The sequence below is a fragment of the Otolemur garnettii genome, unplaced genomic scaffold, assembly GCF_000181295.1.
Source record: "Otolemur garnettii isolate 467f Iridium unplaced genomic scaffold, OtoGar3 scaffold00080, whole genome shotgun sequence".
Taxonomy (NCBI): Eukaryota; Metazoa; Chordata; class Mammalia; order Primates; family Galagidae; genus Otolemur; species Otolemur garnettii.
In genome coordinates, this window is record NW_003852475.1 from 406,308 (window position 1) to 427,422 (window position 21,115).

Below are 21,115 nucleotides of genomic sequence, written 5' to 3' on the forward strand. Positions count from 1 at the left end.
TTTTTTTTTTTTTGAGACATAGTCTTGCTCTGTTGCCCCAAGCCAGAGTACAGTTGCATCATAGCTCATCCTGCCTCAGCCACCCCCATAGCTAGGACTACAGATGCATGCCTTTGTGCCAGGCTAATTTTTTTATTTTTAGTAGAGACAGGGTCTCGCTCTTGCTCAGGGTGGTATTAAAATCCTGAGCTCAATTGATCCTCCTGCCTTGAACTCCCAGAGTACTAGGATTACAGGTGTGAGCCATAGCTCCTGACTTTATTTTAGTTTTAAATAAATGGTTTGCTTTTTATTTTTCAGATAATAAAATAAAATTTAGGACAAAATAGCACCTGATTAAATTATAATTTAGCAATCCATATCTAAGCAAAGTAAAAAGAAAAATCACCTTGTCATTTGTGGTAATCATTTCATAGTGTATTCATATATCAAAACACTATGTGGTACATGGTAAATATATTCAGTTTTTTTTTTTTTTCTTGGCCGGGGCCGGGTTTAAACCTGCCACCTCTAGCGTATGGGGCCGGTGCCCTATCCTTTTGAGCTACAGGCGTTGCCCACAGTTTCTTTTTTTTTAATTGAGACAGCCTCACTTTGTCACCCTGGGTAGAGTGCCATGGCATCATAGCTCATAGCAACCTCAAAGTCTTAGGGTCAAATGATTCTCTTGCCTCAGCCTCCCAAATAGCTGGGACTACAGGCACCTGCCACAGTGCCTAGCTAGTTTTTTAGAGATGGGGGTCTCACTCTTGCTCAGGCTCAAACTTCTAAGGTCAAGCAGTCCACCCACCTCAGCCTCCCAGAGTGCTGGAATTACAGGCGTGAGCCTCCCCACTCAGCCAATATATTCAGTTTTTGTCAATCATACTTCAGTAAAGCTGGGGAAGAAACCCAATTGTCTTTTTATTTTTAAAGTAAAATTTTTTGGTAAGTGCATATTTTATAATTTGTTATCCAAGAGCATATATAATGTGTCTTCAGCTAGATATCCTCACCAGATTTTTGAGATAAATTGTTAATTTCAAAAAAAAAGATCAATCTTTTTGGTATGGAAATTTTCTGACATACACAAAGTAGAGAGAATGGTGCAGTGAATCTCCATGTAATATGTTACTTATCTTAACAATTACCAAATATTGCTGATCTTATCCAACCCCTCCCTCAAATGTTTTTTTTCCTTGGAGTATTTTAAAACACATTCTAGCCACATGTTATTTTTTTTCTGCTTATTTGAAACTAAAAATGACATTTGGTTTTTTTTTAACATAGTCCTTTTGCCTAACATATCTATCAAAAAAAAATTTTTTTTTTTTTTTTACAATTTGTTAGGATCTACTGCATTTGTTGTATCTTTTTCCCATTACCTTAATTGTATCCATTCTTTTTTTTTTTCTTTTCTCATCCCATTGATTTGTGGATGAAACCGGGTCATACACACATATTCTAGATTTGGCTGATTGCTTCCTTGGGATATCATTTAACTTGTTCTTTTATTTCTTGTAAATAACAGTTTGGTGTAAAGTCTTGATTTAGGCCTAGATTCTTTCAGGAAAGAATACTTTGGTAGTACTAAGTACTTGCTATGTCATCCTAATATGAGGCACCATTAACTTCTTTCTCCACCTTCAGATACTAGTTGAATATCCATATGATTACTGCCCAGATCTAAATGTCATTCCTTCCATATTTGTTAGCTAAAATTCTTGAAGGAGAACTTTTCCACAACTATTTGGTCATCCTGAAGCATGGTTCATATAAAGGTTGTCTAAATCTTGATTTTTTTTCATTGTGTATTTTAGAATAGAGTTGTCCAGCAATTTCTGGTAGTAACATGAGAGATTTTTAAATATCATTATAAATTCACAGATTTTTATGTAGTTGATACATTCAAACCATTGCGTTTATTATTCCTTGTAATACTTAAACTGTTCTATCTTTGACCAGTGGGAACCCCTTCATTATTGCTCCTAGGGTCCTTTTAATGTAACTCCGTTAATCTTTAACATCGTATTTGCTTTCAGCACAGGATGCCCCAGGGTCTTCTTGTATATTATATTTCCTTCCCCATAACTGGATTTCACCTTTTCTTTCAGTGCAAAATAGTACAGACTTTTTCCTTCCAAGAAAACTTCTAATGAGTTAAAAAAAATTCTGTAGTGGCTTTATTTTGCATATGATTAATAAGATTTGAAGTCATCTTACAGTTGCCTATGTAACTTTTTCCCCTACAGTATGTTTTTACTCAGTACAACAAACCATTCTTCAGCACCTTTGCAAAAACATCTATGTTTGTTCTGTACCTTTTGGGCTTTATTATTTGGAAGCCATGGAGGCAACAGTGTACCAGGGGATTACGAGGAAAGCATACCGCTTTTGTAAGTTTTTTATTTTAAATGTTTTGGGGAAAAGGGTATATTTTTTAGAGTTAAAGATGTATTTCTTTCTTTATAGAAAGTTAGGTGTTAACTTGTTCAGTTAAGTGAATGCAGATGCTATTTAAAAACTCTGCTTTTGTCCAAAATTTTATATTTATTCTTCTAATCAATGTGAAATTATAATATTTTGTGAGAATTCAATAGTATGTGATTACTCTCTTTCCCTTACCCTGTGACATCCTTTGAGTTGTTAAGAATTGTTGAATTAACCCAAATCAAATAATGCAAAGGAGATGAAAGTAAGGAATAAAAAGAGTATCTAGAGTCTGTTATTTGCAGATTAGATGAGCATCATCTAATTAATTAAGTTGATTGTAGAAATAAAATAATTCACAAGTTTATATATTAAAATGAAAGCGTTTTTCAGACAATGTTTCAGATGCTAATCAAATTATGTTTTTTCATTGATGTAATATAACATGCTCATTCTTAGTATTGAAAGAAATACTACTTTATATTGTAATATATGAGTTCAGACAAGTATGCTCACAAACTCATCCTAGAAAAAGTGTTACATACCTCATTGCTGAATGTCACAGTCACCTGCAAAGTACTCCTCCTAGGAAGCTATGCACCAACACCAGTGCCTAGTCCACCCTTCAGAGCAATTTTGGAACGTTTTTTCTGTAGTGGTCATCAGAGCTGACATCATAATGTCATAGAATGTCGTCAAAATGTCTTCCTTTCCATATTTCCTTTATCTTCAAGTAAAGAAAAAAGTCACTAGGGGCCAGATCAATGAAGTAGGGAGGGTGTTCCAATATAGTTATTTGTTTACTGTCTAACAACAACTCACAAACAGTGCCTGGTGAGCTAGTGCATTGTCATGATGCAAGAACAATGAGTTGTTGGCCAAGATTTTCACTGTAGATTGTCTTGTTTCTCTGTCAATGTTTAATTGGTCTGCTATGGTTCTCAGCTGATGATTTTAACATACAATTCAACAGATTTTTGTAGTGTTTTCATCATTTCTGCTTATTATTGGCCACCCTGGCCTCTCTTCATCAGTGATGCTTTCTCTCGCCTGACATTTGTACATTGCTGTTTTCTTCATGGCATTATAAACTTGGACTAACATGTCCAAGTTTCACTTCCACTCTTGCCAAGGTTAACAAGAAATTTAATGTTTGTTTGTTGTTCTAATTCAAGCTCTGACATTCTTGCAAAGGCACACAAAAACATGCAACAATAATGAACACCACTCAGCAAGATACCACCACATGTCAACACGAACACAGTTGTGAGACTCTGGTAATACCAAGGTTAAGAAACCATACTGAGCTTTTTTGTACAGTGCTGCCAAAGTAAGCACCCAGTGGCAGGTTTATGAACTTAATTGTGAGACCTCATATCTTCCTTATAGAAGTTGAAAGTTTGAATTTTTTAGAATGACAAATATAAAACTGTCCCTTATATTAATCCTTTAAAAATTTTTTCCAGTTTTACTATAGTAATATATATATATAACATAAAAATTAACATTTTAGCCATCTGTGAATATACATTTCAGTAGCATTAAGTATTTTCACTTTGCCGAGTAACCACCACCAGTATTCACATCCAGAACTTTTTCTTTATCCAAAAGTCTGTATCCGTTTAACATGACCCCTAATCTCCTTCTTTCTAGCCCCTTGTTACCCTGTATTATTTCCTGTCTGTATTAATCTTTCCTGTGTACTGTGTATTTTTTGTGAGTTAAAATATTATTCCTCATCTAATGAGTACATTATTGAATATACTTATCTAATGAGTACGTTATTGAGAAACATACTCATTAGATGTATTTTCAGCCATTTAATAGTTATGTTTTAGGTGTAGCCTAGAAATGTACACTCAGATGCAGACACATACTTAATTTACCAAAAATATGAATATATTTTACCTTGTAAAAGTAACATGTGTGCTTTATAAAAGTTATATGTATATTATAGTAATATACCTAGGATTAAATTGTACATATATTACTACATGTACATTGTTAAAAATTTAGAAAATACAGAGAAACAAAAGGAAGAAAATAGATTCTCCTGTTTAAGAAATAACTGCTGACAGTATTTTGGCATATAGCCTGCCATTCTTTTCATGTGTATTTATTTTATTTTTTTTTACAAAAATGGTATTGTACTGCTAGATCTTATTTTATAACTTGCTTTTTCCACTTAATATATAATGAAAAACTCTACAAATTTATGGAAATATATAATTTTAAAAGTTTTTCTATAAATTTCTATATATTTAGATAGTTTTTCTGCATAGTATTTTCTGTAAATTTCTATAATTTTCAACATAATTTTACTTTTCTTTAATATGTCATGAATATCTTTCCATGTGAATTAATACAATTTATTATCATCTTTTCCTATTTTACTTGACTAATCCTTGATAAGTGTTTCTATGTTTACTGTTTATATAAGTAAATAGGAGTATTTTTAACCTATTAAGAAATTTAAGTTATTTACTTAAATTCCCAAAGGTACGATGCAGGATAAAAGAGTAGTGTCATTTTTAAAGCTTTTTATTTTTACTACTAAGTTGCCATGTTCTGTGGTTGCACTAATTCATATCTCCATTAGCAGTATCATTAAACAATAAATCTCATGGTTTAACCCTTACCAAAATCCCAACACTTGGCAATTTGTTAGGTGTTTAATTGGCATATTTTAAGTTACTTTTTCATATATTCATTGGATAGTAGACCTCTTTTGTGTATTGTTTTTATCTTGTCCTTTTTTTCTACATTGGTCCTTCTTTCGTTATTGATTTATAAAGGTTCTTTCATAGTGTGGGCTCTACTGTTTGAATCTGGTTCTATCTCTTGCTAATTTTATGACCTTGGCTAAGTTATTTAAACTCTTCAGTCTTTCAGCAAAGGCAATGTGATAGGCTAGCAGTGGGTATGAAATGAAATCATACTTATAAAGCATTAGCACAGTGGTTTCAAAAGTGTGCTTTAGGCCCTGAGATTCATTCAAAAGATTCTTGAGGTTAAAACTTTTTTCAGGATAATAGATATTACTTGCCTTTTAAGGTAGCCCACCCATCCTTCCTTTGCTTATCTGAAATTTTCTAATAGTGTTGCTAAAAGGGAATAAACTTTGACATTAGAATAACGTGGGTTTTAATCCCAGCTCTCAGAATTTAAAGCTTTTTAGCCTCAGTTTCTTCAATAAAATAAAGATGATAATGCCTACCTTGCGTTCTTGAATACTTGGCATTAGCTGCTGCTGTTTCTGGCTTTTTGGTTTTATTCCTTTGAGTTGCATCTAACTAGTCTCACATTATGAGTTTAATTCAATTTTATGTTCCATTATCTGTATTTAGTTTGCAGATGCTGAAGGTTACTTTGCTGCTTGCACAACAGATACAACTATGAATAGTTCTTTGGTAAGTGCTTCTCTTGTCAGGGATGGAGCAGGTGGAGTGGAGCCAAGCCTGGTAGAAAAATTTTTTTGATGGCACCGCAGTTACATTATGATGGAGGTAGATACATATAGCTCAATATTGGGTGCTGGCCATGAGAACTGTAATTTGAACCTAATGGTAAGCAATTTAGCTACCTCAGAGGAGAGAGGGAAGAGGAAAATGGTTAAGGAGTGAAAATAGTAAAAAAAATCCTTTGTTTCTTAACAACCATTTTGTTTTATGCATATTATTATTAAGAAACAAATATTTTTGTTGAGCACTGAGAATATATAAGCAGATTTTTTTCCCCCACTAATTTTTTAGGGTGCCTGACAGATGGTAAGCACTTGTTCTAGGTTCTGGAAATATGGCTGTGTTTGTGTGTGTCTGTGTGTGTGTCTATGTGTGAGGGAACAGATGATAAGCAAACAAAGTCATGAATACATTTGCTTATTGTGAGTATTTATAATCTAGTTGGAGAGATAATGTCTTTTTTTTTTTGGTTGGGGTCGCGTTTGAACCTGCTGCTTCCGGTATAGGGGGCTGGTGCCCTCCACCTTTGAGCCACAGGCACTGCCCAAGGAATCTGTTCTTTGTAGACCATCACTAACGCATCTCTTTAAAGTGTGCTTATAATGATAATCCTTTTTCTTCCACACATGACATTTTATTTGATAGAAACTTTACTCTAAAATTTAATACCAGTTTGTGAAGCAGTGGCTTGGTAACCTATTGATAGTACAGTTTTTCGTTTCTCTGTGTATCTTTAGAATTACCAGTACATGCAGTATAGGTTAGTAGGTCCTACAAAGAATTTCTTTTTATTATATTTAAATATTAGACATAATGTGTCAGCGCTATTATATTACATTTTTAAACTTTAAACTGATTCTTTTCTGTTATTGTACCTGGGTAAATCAGTTGAGTTTCCTTTTTAAGTTTGGAAAATGCATTTTGAGAAAGCTAATGCTGTTTAAACATGGTGTTGAGCAACCATATTTTTGATAGTATCTAAGGCTACATACCATTCATTTACATTTTAGCTGCTTTATCACCTTTATCCTTCCTGTTTATATTTGTTCTATTACATTCCAGAGTGAACCTCTGTATGTTCCTGTGAAATTTCATGACCTTCCAAGTGAAAAACCTGAGAGCACAAACACTGATACTGAAAAAAGTGAGCAAAATTTAAAATTCCATAACTTAAAAATGGGTATAAAATTTAGCTTTATTCAAGCCACCTCAAAACTTAGTGATTATGTGGGTTGACTGGAATCATATTTGAGTTCTTCACTTTTTTTGTGCTGGCTTAGCTTGCAGTCTTCTGGAAATTTGACGGGATTGTGAATCTGATGTCGTATAACCATTTTTATATTAATTCGACTAGAAATAATTTTCAAATCAAGAAATTTCTATGGTTTCATCATATATATGTATTTGTGTATATATGTATATGTGTGTGTATATGTATGTATGTGTATATATATGTATATCTACAAACAAACAATATTTTTTTAAACACGGCCTTAAAGACCCTAATAGCAAATTCTAGGAGTTGTACTGGTTCTGTGAATTTAGTGAAGAATGCCACCTTCAACATAATGTACGGTGTTCATTCATAACTTCTCTTGCAAGGAATAGACCTTAGAAGAGGAGTTCTGTGTGCTTGCCCAGGAAAATAATTCTAGTAAATTGGGTATCCATGAGGAAAAATCCAAATAAGTTTTTACTAGAAATGCTAAAATAATAATCATACTAAAATCCTACATTAGGCAGTTGTGTATATATAGTGCACAACAGCAGAACCCTTGTTTGAATATTGGTCTAAGTTTAAAACAGCGGTTCTCAACCTGTGGGTCACGACCCACAGGAACTGTATTAAAGGCTCATGGCATTAGGAAGGTTGAGAACCATTGCTTTAAAACATTTTTATGATGAAACTGTTTTTTTCCTATTAACTCTGAATGAAGCTGCCCTAGGCAATAATACAATTCTGGTTTTCTTTGACTGTCTTACTGTGATCAAAGATGAGTTAAATAATACCCATTTACCAGTAAATTAAAACTTGTGACTTGTGTTGGAGGGGAAACTTTTAATGGTTTGTATGATGCTTTTCCTTTTAAGCTCCCAAAAAGTCTCGTGTGAGGTTCAGTAATATCATGGAGATTCGACAACTTCCATCAAGCCACGCCCTGGAAGCGAAGTTATCTCGCATGTCGTATCCTACTGTGAAAGAACAGGAATCCATACTGAAAACCGTGGGGAAACTAACTGCGGCTCAAGTAGCGAAAATCAGCTTTTTTTTCTGCTTTGTGGTAGGTTTTTTCTTCATAATATTTTTGGAATTTAAATTTTAAGACTGTATACATGTGCATACCAATAATATAGTATCAAAGTGTGAAAGGACTAGATTGTTTAATTGTAACTTTAAACTTGCTTTCTGGAATCATTGAGAAGTTAGAGTATCAAAGATAGTAAATGCCTGTCACACCTTATGGAGTTAGAACTCAGAACCATAACACTTCAGCTGTTCATCTTTAATATTTATACTTACACACGTGCATCCACACAGCGTAGGAAGTTCTTAAGAATTTACCCTTACCTCAGGGGTCAGAATTTTGAATAGCGTTATTTTATATTGTGATGTATATACAAGGGGGTAATAAGTATCCAGATAAGAGTTTACGATAGCATTGATTTCTCCAAATAGATGTTTCTGCAGTTTTATATTAAATTCATGTAAATGAGCTCAAGTACTCATAGTAAATATTTCTACATAATTTCTTGTAGTGTTGTTTGTACCTTCTTTATGATTTTAATACAAAAACTGAAAAATGTACTTAAGATTTCACATAGAATAATGACAGAGCAAATAAGGATTATTATTTTGAGCTAAGCCGGGATTAGAGACACTATATGAGTTAGTGAGAACTCTAAAGTGCAAAATTATAAAAAATGAATTTCGGTGTTATGTATATATCTTTGGAAATAGCCTAATCCCAGGTGTTTAATATGAGCCTTTAAGATTCAGATTTATACCGAGCATCTTAAAGCACTAGATAATGCAGTGCTGATGTCAGTATTATTGGCCTCATCATGGGCTTTTTACTTCATGATTTTGCCTCTCATATCCCTTTTTCATAGCCCATTTTTCTCCATTCCCTTGTAGAATAGCCTGTACTTTAGAGACAACTTGATTAATATATTCTGCTATGCAAATTGAAAGAAAGTCTTCAGGAGTTTTAATATGATAATTACATATGTAATAAAGTAGTTTAAAGGCTCATATATTTGAATTATGTTATTGGTTGTGATTTGTTTGCTTGTTTTAAATGAGGGTAAGGCCGGACTCATTTATTAGTTATTTGCTACCTAATTTTCAAAGGAGACATGCAAGAAAAGCATCTACAGTTGACTCTTGTACAGCGTGGGGGTTGGAACACCGAGGCCCATGTAGTCAAAAAACCTCCAAAATAACATATAAGCTACTAATAGCTTACTGTTGATCAAAAGCCTTACTGATAACATAAATAGTCAATTAACACATTTTGTATATTACGTGTATTATACAAAGGGACAATGAAGTTCCTGAAAAAGCACTTTTTCTAGGATGAGTTGTGAATTTAATTGTTTGACCTTGTATGACAGCAGTTCTCATGGCTATTCCGGAGAAAGAGTTCCAAAACTGCTTTGAAAGGTGGACTAGGTCCTGGGGTCAGTGCACAGGTTACTAAGGGGAGTACTTCAGAGGTGACGGTAGTGATATTTAGCAGTGAGGTATATAGCACTCTTTCTAGGATGAGTTTGCAAACTGAATTGTCTGACCTTGTATATTGTATTCTTACAATAAAGTAAACTAGATAAAAAAAGTTATTAAAAACATTGCAAGGTAGCTCTTATAGCTCAATGGTTAGGGCACCAGGCATATACACCAAGGCAGCTGGGTTCGAACCCGGCCTGGGCCTGCTAAATAACAATGACAATTGCAACAAAAATTAGCTGGGCGTTGTGGCAGGCGCCTCCCCAAACTAATGGGGAGGCTAAGGCAAGAGAATTGCTTAAGCCCAAGAGTTGGAGATTGCTGTGAGCTGTGACGCCATGGCACTCTACCAAGAGTAACATAGTGAGACTCTGTCTCAAAAAAATAAAAAAAGAACATCATAAAGAAGAGAAAATATGTTTCCTATTCATTAAATGGAGGTATTCATAAAGGTCTTCATCCTTGTCACCTTCACACTGAGTGGGCTAAGGAAGAGGAGAGGTTAGTTTGCTGTCTGTGGGTGCCTTGGTGGAAGAGAATCCCGTATAAGTGGATCCACACAGTTCAAACTCATGTTGCTCAGTGATCAATTACATTGGGTAAAAGTTAAAGAGTGAAAATGGCCAGATGAAATGGGCAGTGGTGTGGGAGCTGCCTGTGAAATGTGATGATTATTATCAGGAACCCACTTTAAAGGAGGAAAGCTACTTCATGTGAGCACACAACTTACCTCTAGGGAAAAATGGCAAGGTGGCAAAAAAAAAAAAAAAAAAAAAACCTGAGTTACATAGTTTGTCTATGAAAAGGAAGTGCCTCCCTTCCTTGGACAAAGGAAACTTTTTCTTAAGTTAAAACTATGAGAGAGATGTATTACATACATTCTTTATGTAATAAAGCACTATTCTTTATAGCAGGTTTACAGATATGTGCAGATGATAGCCTTTTTAAGAAGTATTTTTTGAAATTAAAACACACATAACATATAATTTACCATTTTGCCTATTTTTAAGTGTACAGTTAGGGTCATGAAATACATTCACTTTGTTGTGTAACCATCACCCCATCCATCCGCAGAGCTTTTTTCATCTTGCAAAACTGAAACTCTATCCATTAGACAGTAACTCCCATTTTCCCCTCCACTAGTGCCTGGCACCACTGTTCTACTTTCTGTTTCTGTGAATTTTAGTTCTCTGAGTACCTCCTATGAGTGGAGTCACACAGTATTTCTCTTTTTGATACTGGCTTATTTCACTCAGCATAATGTCCTCCAGATTTGTCAATATGTCAGAATTTCCTTCTTTTTGAAGGCTAGATAATATTTCATTATACACCACATTTTGTTTATTCATTCCTCTGTCATTAAGACACTTGGGTTACTTCCACTGTTAACAGCCTTTAAAAAATATCAACCTGAAATAGTCGAGATGGGTATTCTTTTGTAATGAAGCCTTTTGGAAACAAGAGCCAGAGAATGGAGTTTGGGGAGAGCTAGAGAATGGGAAGGTCATTCTGGAAAGAGTTCATAGCTAATGAAGGATTCGTAAAATCTTTGAAGGCCTGTTACCTAAGTGATCTATTTTTATTTCTTTACTTAGCATTAGCGGGGACTAGTAAGATTGTTTGGAAAATGAGCACAATATTAAACTATTAAACTGTAAAGAGAAGTAAGTCAATAAGCTAATTATCACCTCATCAGCATTATCTGTTCTTATAGAAAGTCTCCAAAAAATAATTACAGGCAAAATCTGCCTTTTTTCTAACACTTCAACTGTAGGCAGATTGTGATTCCTATTGCCATATATGTTTGATATTGCCCCTTTTCCCAGTTTTTACCTCATTTTCTTATTTATGGATAGGCACGTGAAATTATCTAGGAAGTCAGGATTGCAAATGGAATCAGAACCACTTTGCCACGGTTTCACTGGCTTACCCTCGAGTATGGTATTGGCTGACTGGAGACGACTAGACTGTCAGCCATCTGCTGCCTTCTGGTAGTGCTCCAAGATTTTGCGTCTGTGTGGCTTCCTTGCAATGTAAATGCCCATAATCTTACTACATGTTTAGCTACTGAGAGAGATGGAGAGATGTCCCTCTCTATATAGAGACAAGTCATTCTTCAGTGGAATAACTCTCTCAATCAATCTGTAAGAAGCAGAGACAATGAGACTAGCAGTTAGTTTACTTTCATTGACCCAGCATTGCACTCCTTAGTATATACTTTAGTGACATATACGTACATACATACATATGAGGTGGCATGTACTAGAATTAGAATGTTCATAGCAGCATTATTTGAAATAGTAAAAAGTGTTTATCCACAAAATAAATTGATGAATTACCAGTGAAAATAAATCAACTGTGGATGTACACACACAAAGAATGTCTTAATTCTTCTTAAATCAAAATTATTTAAAGTAGCAACAGGATTAGAAATATCCTAATCTAGATGAGTAGAAGAGAAGAAGGAAAAAACATCCCTGAGGGAGGGGATTGGAGGGATCACTTCTGAGGTTTGTCTTACAAGGGTACAAGTGAATCTTTCTAAGAGCAGAATGTGAACGTTTTAAAATAATAACTAAGAAAATGACACGAAGGCTATGTTAACCAGTTTGATGGAAGTGTTTCGGATTGTGTGTGAAAACCCCACACTGTACCCCAGAAGTGCATTAATGTACATAGTTACCATTCGATAAAAAAAAAAAAAGAAAAAACGTCCTTGAAACTGAAAACCTTCCTCACTATATCCAAAGTTAGGAGAAGTCTTTGGGTTGTGCCTCTAAACTGAGAAGCAGAAAAACAATCACAACCAGTAAATTCACAATTTTCACAGGACATTTCTAAATTTCCAAGGTGAATATAGCCCTTTATCTACCAGTCTAGCTAGCTAGCTAATTCCGTCCATCTCCATGGACATAATCTGATTTAATAGGATTCTCATTATGCTATATTCATCTGTATATATTTTAATGTTTGAGAATCTTTTCAAAGTTAAATTTGATTTAGATAAACTATCAGTAGTACTTGGATAAAGTAAATTTTAAAGTTGATTTGGTGCTTGATTTTATCTTCATTTTTTAAAAAAACCCGACTGGTAATTATTAACCAACTATTTTTAATTTTTTAAAGGAAATTGGGTAGCGAGATCTTAGGTTAGATCATAAGTGTTTGTTGTTTTGGGGGGCCTTGGGATCTTTTCAATACAAAGCAGTTTTTAAAACCTCTTGTAATAACATTGTTTAGGAGGAAACAAAAGAGTGGACTATGAATTCTAATGACAGCTGTGAACACATCTTTCATTAAGGGTTCACTTTGTTTTCTTTTCTTTAGTGGTTTTTGGCAAATTTGTCCTATCAAGAAGCACTTTCAGACACACAGGTTGCTATAGTTAATATTTTGTCTTCAACTTCTGGTAAGAAATTTCTCTTGAAAAACTGCATTGTAAGTCAGTATATATATTTCTGCTATATATGTGTGTACATGTATAAACATTTTTATCTTATTACAACTTACTACATTAGTTCTAGTGTACATTTGTCTGTTATAATTGCCTCTTAATCTTTATACAGTTGTATTCCATATAACAGTGTTTTGGTTAATGATAAACAACATACATGGGGGGGAGGGGTCCCATAAGATTACACGTATTAATGCCATATTTTTACTATAACTTTTCCATGTTTAGGCACACAAATACTTACAATGGTGTTAGAATTGCCTACAATATTCAGTACAGTAACATGCTGTACAAGTTTATGGCCCAGGAGCAGTAGGCCAGACCACATAGCCTAGGGGTATCGTGGACTGTACCATCTGGCTTTGTAGAAGTGCCCTCTGTTATGGTTGTTGCACAGGGATGACATCATCTAACAACACCTTTCTCAGAATTTATCACTGTCATTTAGCACGACTGTAGTTTCATGCCTGAATCTGTGCTATTTATGTTCCTTCAAATACTTCACAGTATTTTCTCTATAACAATACATTAAGTTGGCTTGGCGCCTGTGGCTCAAGTGGCTAAGGCGCCAGCCACATACACCAAATCCAGCCTGGGCCCACCAAACAACAATGATGGCTGCAACCAAAAAAAAATAGCCAGGCATTGTGGCGGGCGCCTGTGGTCCCAGCTACTTGGGAGGCGGAGGCAGGAGACTTGCTTGAGCCCAGGAGTTGGAGGTAGCTGTGAGCTGTGATGCCATGGCACTCTACCCAGGGGGACAGCTTGAGGCTCTGTCTCAAAAAAAACAATAAATAAATAAAATAAGAAAACAATACATTAAGTTTTTATAGGTTAGCTCTTTGTATTGTAGTCGTCTTCTTTCCTATCTCATGTGCTTTCCAAAGATCTTTTTCTAGACTCTGGCTAAATGTAATTGCTTATTTCAAAACTGTAATTTGCCCTATGATATGTGTTTTATTTTTAAGATTAAATCACTTTCCAAATCTGGAAAATAAAAGAAGTATTTTTGAAGCTATAAAAATAACTTTAGCACATAGGCTTGATTGTGATGAGGTCAGAGTGTTACTCTGAATCCTCAGTTTAACTCATTAGTTTAAAATAAATTGGACTATACTTGGTCTGTAACTAGCCTGGGTAACTGCAGTCTCATTCTTAGTTATTTAAGAAAGACAGAAGTTTAAAAGTTAGGTATGTAATTTACGTATTTAAACAAGGAAGTTGGTAGTAAACAATGTTGACAGTATTTAAGCTCATTTACCTCTTTTCATCCTTTTCTCCCCATAGGACTTTTTACCTTAATCCTTGCTGCAGTGTTTCCAAGTAACAGTGGAGATAGATTTACCCTTTCTAAACTATTAGCTGTAATTTTAAGGTAAGAATGTACCTTAATAACTTAATGAACATTATACTACTCAATCCTGCGTCCCATCCTGAACTAGTTATCTAAACCTTCTTGGGGAAGGTAACCAGATGGAAGGACCCCATGGCAGCCTTGCTTCTAATTCCTGTGTTCACAGACTTACTAAGTGTTGTACTGATGATTACATTTCATTTAATGTGACAGAGTAATCCTCATAATCACCCAAGTTTCTATTTCTTTTGCCTGAGACACATTCCCTTTTTTGTTTTCATTCTCTTTTCTCCTTTTCCTCCTTCTAGAAATCCAACATTCATTCAGTCTTCTCTAAGTCTCAGGTGATCTTTCAGTAATTTTCTGTAGTATTCATTTGATAGTTTTGCACTACTGCATAACATCAGTATTATTGATAAGTATATATGATCTTTTATTTAACTGGCGTATGTTTGACTTATCTTCTCTGCTGGATTATAAACACTTGAAGGCCAATGCCTTAGTTTAGATTTGTGTCACCCATAGGGACTTACTTGCCTATAGACAGTACTCAAAAGATATGTTAGTTTGGTAAAGCTGTTATTTTTGTGAGAGAAAATTAGAGAAGGTAGCAGAATAATTTAATGGAGATCGGAGTGTTTCTTAGCTATCAGAGCTGGGATTGGATAAGAGACAGCTTTGCTGTTTCTCCTAGGTAGTTCCCTTAAACTCTGAGAGGGTTTCCTAGTTGAGGAAATAATGATAAAATGATAATACTATCTGCTTTGCAGCCTTGCTTTAAAGTTTGGAGGTAATAGTGACTATTTATAGACTGGTGCTTGATAATAACATAAAACGGGTAGCCTTTATTATATATTTTTCTCTTTTAGATAGAAGGGTAAATTAACTGTGGGACTTTGAGTGGGTAGACTGGTTGAACCAAGTAATTTACCATTTACCATTTAGAATTTATGGGCACTAAGGAATTATTCTTTAGCATGGTTGGCTAATGTTTTAGCCCAGCGATTCTTAGCCTGTGGTTAGAGACCCATAGGAACTGTATTAAAGGGCCACGGCATTAGGATGGTTGAGAACCACTGTTTTAGCCAAACTGGGGAAGTAAATGAGGTTTTATTTAACTTTATTCAGAGTAAGTGCTGATTACTAATTTTCTTTGTAGTATTTTAAGACTTGATAAAGAAGGAAATTGAAACAAAATATTGAATGTGCAAGTATTTTTGACAGAGTACTACACTACTCCTCATTAAAGTAGGTCTAGAACAGAGGTTGGCAAACTAAGGTAGGCCAGCTGCCGGGGGGGTTTTAAATTAAATTTTATTGGAACACAGCCACACTCATTATTTGCAAATTATCTGTAGTTGTTTTAGCTACAGAGGCAGAGTTGAATTGGCAGGAGAGACCATATGGCCTGCAGGTTTAGAATGTTTACTATCTGTCCTTTTAAAAAAAAGTGTCAGGGAGGGTAATTGGTGGGACCATATCTACAGTGCATCTTACAAGGGTACATGTGAAATTTACTAGGTGTAGACTATAAATGTCTTAACACAATAACTAAGACAATGCCATGAAGTCTATGTTAACCAGTTTGATGAAAATATTTCAAATTGTATATAAAACCAGCACATTGTACCCCATGATTGCATTAATGTACACAGCTATGATTTAATTGTAAAAAAAGGGGGCGGGCAGTGCTTGTGGCTCAAAGGAGTAGGGCGCCAGCCCCATATGCCAGAAGTGGTGGGTTCAAACCCAGCCCTGGCCAAAAACTGCAAAAAGAAAAGGAAAAAAAGTGTAATTTGGAAATTGTTTGTATATGTTCTTAAGAGATATATATTAAATATTGTTTTACACTTTGTTTTGGATTGCTTTTTATAATGAAATTCAGTTTGTGAGGGCATAGAAAGAATTTTACTTAGCAACAATCTTGAAGGAAATCTCTTAAGAAATCTCATTTCATCAATTGAGGGACAAAGAAAGAGTGTGACCTCAAGCCAAACAACCTAGAATCCAACCCTGCCTACATCGTTACTGTTTTTGAGATCTTGGGTCAGTTTCTTACTGCTCTGTGCCAATTTCCTCATCTGCAAATAGAGGATAAAATAGGATTTGTCTCATAGGAATGTTATGAGGATTAAATGAGTACTTCTTTTTTTTTTTGAGACAGTGTCTCAAGCTGTTGCCCTGGGCAGAGTGCTGTGGCATCACAGCTCACAGCAACCTCAAACTCTTGGACTTAAGCGATTCCTGTGTCTCAGCCTCTCAAGTAGCTGGGACTACAGGCACCTGCCACAATGCCCGGCTATTTTTGTTGTTGTTGTTGTTATTGTTGTTTCAGCTGGCCTAGGCTGGGCTCGAACCCGCCAGCCTTGGTGTACATGACCGGCACCCTACACACTGAGCTATGGGTGGTGCCCTAAATGAGTACTTCTAATGAACTTGGAACAACTTCTGATACGCAACAAGTGTCCAGTGGAATTTAGCCATTATTATCATCATCTAAATGGGAGCAAAACTTCTGGTTTCTAGTAGATTGAGGGTACTCAATGAATAGTAGCTGCATCTGAATTCCAACAATGATCATTACAGAATATTGTGATGATTTAATCGAAGGATATGAATATTTAATGAAAGAACTATATTTGACTTATGTTGACATCATTTCATAAGGAAAAAAGTAATCTTTTCCTTATTCTTCTCCCATTGACACCCTGATCTTTCTGATCAGTAGGTGAGAGACAGATTTTTTTTTTAAGTTAGCAGTAGTTCTTCAGCTTGAAAAAATACATAGAATTTATAAGATGCATAGAAGAAGAGAGATGATGTAAACTCCCTGGGAAAAGGACTGTCTTGTTCACTGCTGAAACCTACTGCTTTGCACATATTAAATGCTCAGCAAATAACAACTGAAGGAAAGATCTGTGATATCTCTACATCTTTAATTCAGTCTTATTTTTATCTACTGGCATCGGGGTTAGTGAAATTATTTAAGTATGTAAGAGTAGTTTTATTACTAATGTAGGTTTTGCCAGTAAGCAAGAATAGTGCCATTGCTAGCTTTATATAGGTTTAATATATGTATATTTCCAAAAGAAAGATTGGAAGAGGGATGCCAAGTTGATAAATTTGTTCCTATTTGAAAGGCATTAGCGAACATAGCACATGAGAACACTGGGCTCTGGGGCCAGCCCACCTGCATTTTAGTCACAGACAGGTCATCTTGGTTGAGTTTACTTTTCCTCTTTGTGTGTTAGTTTTTGCATATAAAAAGGGAAGGGCATAGATAAACTATCAATATAGTATAGTGGTTCATTTGGATTAACTTATTTAATCCTCACACTATACTTTATTGATAATATTGTTGCTATTGTTAATGAAATCACAAAATTCTTTGTTTTACCCAAAATTGAGATTAGTCGTGATTACTTGAAAATAATTTTTATTTTTATGATTAGGCTTTTGTAGAATTGTTTTGCTCATCTGTAATTACTGTTCCTCTCATAGCATTGGAGGTGTTGTACTTGTAAACCTGTCTGGCTCTGAAAAATCTGCTGGAAGAGATACAATAGGTGAGTACCTGATTGCATTCTCACTTTTAAGAATATGCAAGAAATTTTTGTGCATATTGTTACAGGAATGTGAAGTTGTGCACAGACATACACACCAGGTGGGCACTAACAGGGGCTTTTTATACTCTATTTCTTTAGAAAAATGTAAATATAAATCATAGTTTACAGAACTCTCAGAAAACCTTTATCCAAATGTTAACATAGTACAGTTAGAAAAATCAGGAGTTAACATTGACAATAATACAGTATCTAGGGAGCATTTTCAAATTTTCACATTTTTAAAAAATTAATTGTTTTTTCCTGGTCTAGGATCAATTGTTGCATTTAGTTAGTTGTCATGTCTCCACAATTTTCTTTAATCTGGAACTTCTCAGTTTTTTTACATATATATATTTTTTATTTTTGGTCTTTTATGACCTCGACACTTTTGTCAGGTACTGTCCAGTTGTTTTGTAGACTGTCTGACATTTCCATATGGTTATATTGAGGTGGTACATTTTTGTTAAGAATATCATGGAAGTGGTACTATTTTCCGATCAGTGCATGATTCCAGAAGGTACATAATGTTGATTTGTTCCATTACTCGTGATGTTAATTTGAAGGTGTATCTGCCAGGTTGCTTTAGTGTGAAATTACTAATTTTATCCTTTTTAAGTAATAAGTATCTTGTGGAGGATACTTTGAGACTATATAAATTTCCTGCTGCTATTATGCTTTCCTCCACTAATTTTGTCTTTCACTATTGATTCTTGCCTGAAACAGTTACTACTATGGTGAACACTTGGGTTTTAATCCATGGCTTAGATTTAACAACAAAAAAAAAGTAATCAGAATCCAGCTTAATGATTTCCTTTTGGATACTTCTTTAGATATTTGAAATTTATTGAATAGAACAATGCTCTCTAAATTATTCCTAAATTACTAAAATACTGCCTAGTGAGCTGTGCCTTGAAGTGCCTATCTTTCTTATGCAAAACAGCTTTGTGTACATAAAGCTCTGTGTGTTTGTGTGTGTGTTGTGCCTATGAAAACTTTTGTTGACAGGCTTTTTTCATGCTTTTAAAAAAGTTTCAGGCTCAGCGCTCATAGCTCAGTGGTTAGGGTTTAGGCCATATGCACTGAGGCTAGTGGGTTCGAACCTGGTCCAGGCCCGCTAAACAACAATGACAAATGCAACAAAAAAATAGCTGGGCTTTGTGGCAGGCACCTGTAGTCCCAGCTACTTGGGAGGCTGAGGCAAGAGAATTGCTTAAGCCCCAGAGTTTGAGGTTGCTGTGAGCTGCAACACCATAGCACTCTGCTGAGGGTGACATAATGAGACTCTGTCTCATAAAAACAAAAAAAAAGGTTTCAAAATAATAAAAATTAGATTTAATGAAACATTGGTCATTTGAAGAATTGATTAAAATATTTAGTATGGTCATTTGGCATTGTTAACAATATTTTTAAGTGTTAAAAGACAAATGTTTTTGAGAGGGAGTTAATAAAGAGCATCAGTACTTACTATTCATGTCCTATGAGCTCTGCATTATGTTAGATATTTTGGAAACTTAAAAAGTATAATGTATTTGCAGTTTTCAAGGAGTTCTTGATATGAAACAATATGAGATTTACAAAATAAAGCCACTATAGATTAAAATAATACCATATTTAATCTTAACAAGTATAATTGTCTAAAGCAGAAGGCAAGTAGGATGGAAATTCTGTGGAGTTGACTCAAAAGAGGATTGATTCAGGGCAGCGCCTATAGCTCAAAGGAGTAGGTTGCCGGCCCCATATACCAGAGGTGGCAGGTTCAAACCCAGCTCCAGCCAAAAACTGCAAAAAAAAAAAAAAAAAAAAAAGAGGATTGATTCATTGTGAAAGAGGTGGGACTTTATCAGAGCCTTGAAGATAGGTGGTAATGGAACATAAAGTATTAATGGTAAGGAAATAAGGAATAGCTTAGTGATGAAGGAAGCATTTGTAGAATTGAACAGTGCCAGCTATCAAAATTGTTTAGGTAGGGAAAATAGGAAGTATATATTTCAAAATTAAAAAACAAAGTATTACTTAGAAGTTTTATTATTATAACGTATAGGTTTGGTTAGGTCATAGAGGAGGTGAATTCTTTTGTGTTTATTTGTCAACACCTTAAACTCTTTCCTATATTCTTGGAAAACATAGGTGGGCCATTATATGTGTTTATATCATTATATGTCTTTTTTGTATGCTTATTTCTTATGGTATTGTCTGATTATTTAATTTTAAGTGTGTATTGAATGAGTTAATAATGGCTGCTTTAATCATGTTGATTTTTACAGGTTCCATTTGGTCTCTTGTTGGAGCCATGCTCTATGCTGTCTATATTGTTATGATTAAGAGAAAAGTAGACAGAGAAGATAAGTTGGATATTCCAATGTTCTTTGGTAAGAACATATTTGTGAGGTTATTAACTCTAAATGATTAACTTAGGCTATTGTTTTTGGGTTTTGGAGGAACCGTTTTCCTGCCCCCGCATATGATTCATTAAGATTGTTGAAAGATTATAAAGTTTTCTTTCATTGTTTTTATCTTACTTTGTCCTGCATTGTTGTGCATCTATAAGGGAACATCCATCCCTCAATATGAGTTACAAAACAAAACTCCTAATACCTTTTTCACATTAATGTCTTCAGCCTGTGAATCACATATTTTCATCATTGACATGACAGAGTTATGATTTTATAAGCATATGAGAATTCACCTGCTTTATAGTACATTTTGCCATTTTTTGAATTGTTGGAAGTGTAAGTTTGGAGGAACTGCCCCTAATGATAGGTGCAATACTGTTCTAGTCTATGTACTTATTTTCATTAAAATTATGGACCATTTAAAGGCTTTCCATTTGCATTTTATTTTTTTTAAAACTAAGAATCTTTTATAACATAGATTCTCAAATTACCCAATTATAGTTTTTGGCGTCATTTCTTAGGTCTGGTAAAGGAAAGACCTAATGTGATTTATAAATTCTCCTTTGCCTAAAATCAGCTCAGTAAAGAATTTGTAGGTTTGCAAAAGAAGAGAATATGGTTAAGATATCTTTTTAAAGATATTTGAACATGGCTCGGCGCCTATAGCTCAACCGGCTAAGGCGCCAGCCACGTACACCTAAGGTGGTGGGTT

At 34.7% G+C, this 21,115-nt stretch overlaps 1 protein-coding gene across 1 annotated transcript in view; it reads left to right on the forward strand.

The window, feature by feature from the left end:
• The window catches only part of SLC35F5 (solute carrier family 35 member F5), a 37,728-nt gene that overhangs the window by 3,458 nt on the left and 13,155 nt on the right, over positions 1-21,115 (forward strand). The window contains exons 4-11 of the mRNA XM_003794367.2: positions 2,232-2,375; positions 5,757-5,819; positions 6,933-7,014; positions 7,962-8,152; positions 12,925-13,006; positions 14,339-14,426; positions 17,907-17,971; positions 20,275-20,379. Of these exons, the coding sequence (XP_003794415.1) occupies positions 2,232-2,375; positions 5,757-5,819; positions 6,933-7,014; positions 7,962-8,152; positions 12,925-13,006; positions 14,339-14,426; positions 17,907-17,971; positions 20,275-20,379 (820 nt within the window). The remainder of the gene's footprint in view (positions 1-2,231; positions 2,376-5,756; positions 5,820-6,932; positions 7,015-7,961; positions 8,153-12,924; positions 13,007-14,338; positions 14,427-17,906; positions 17,972-20,274; positions 20,380-21,115) is intronic.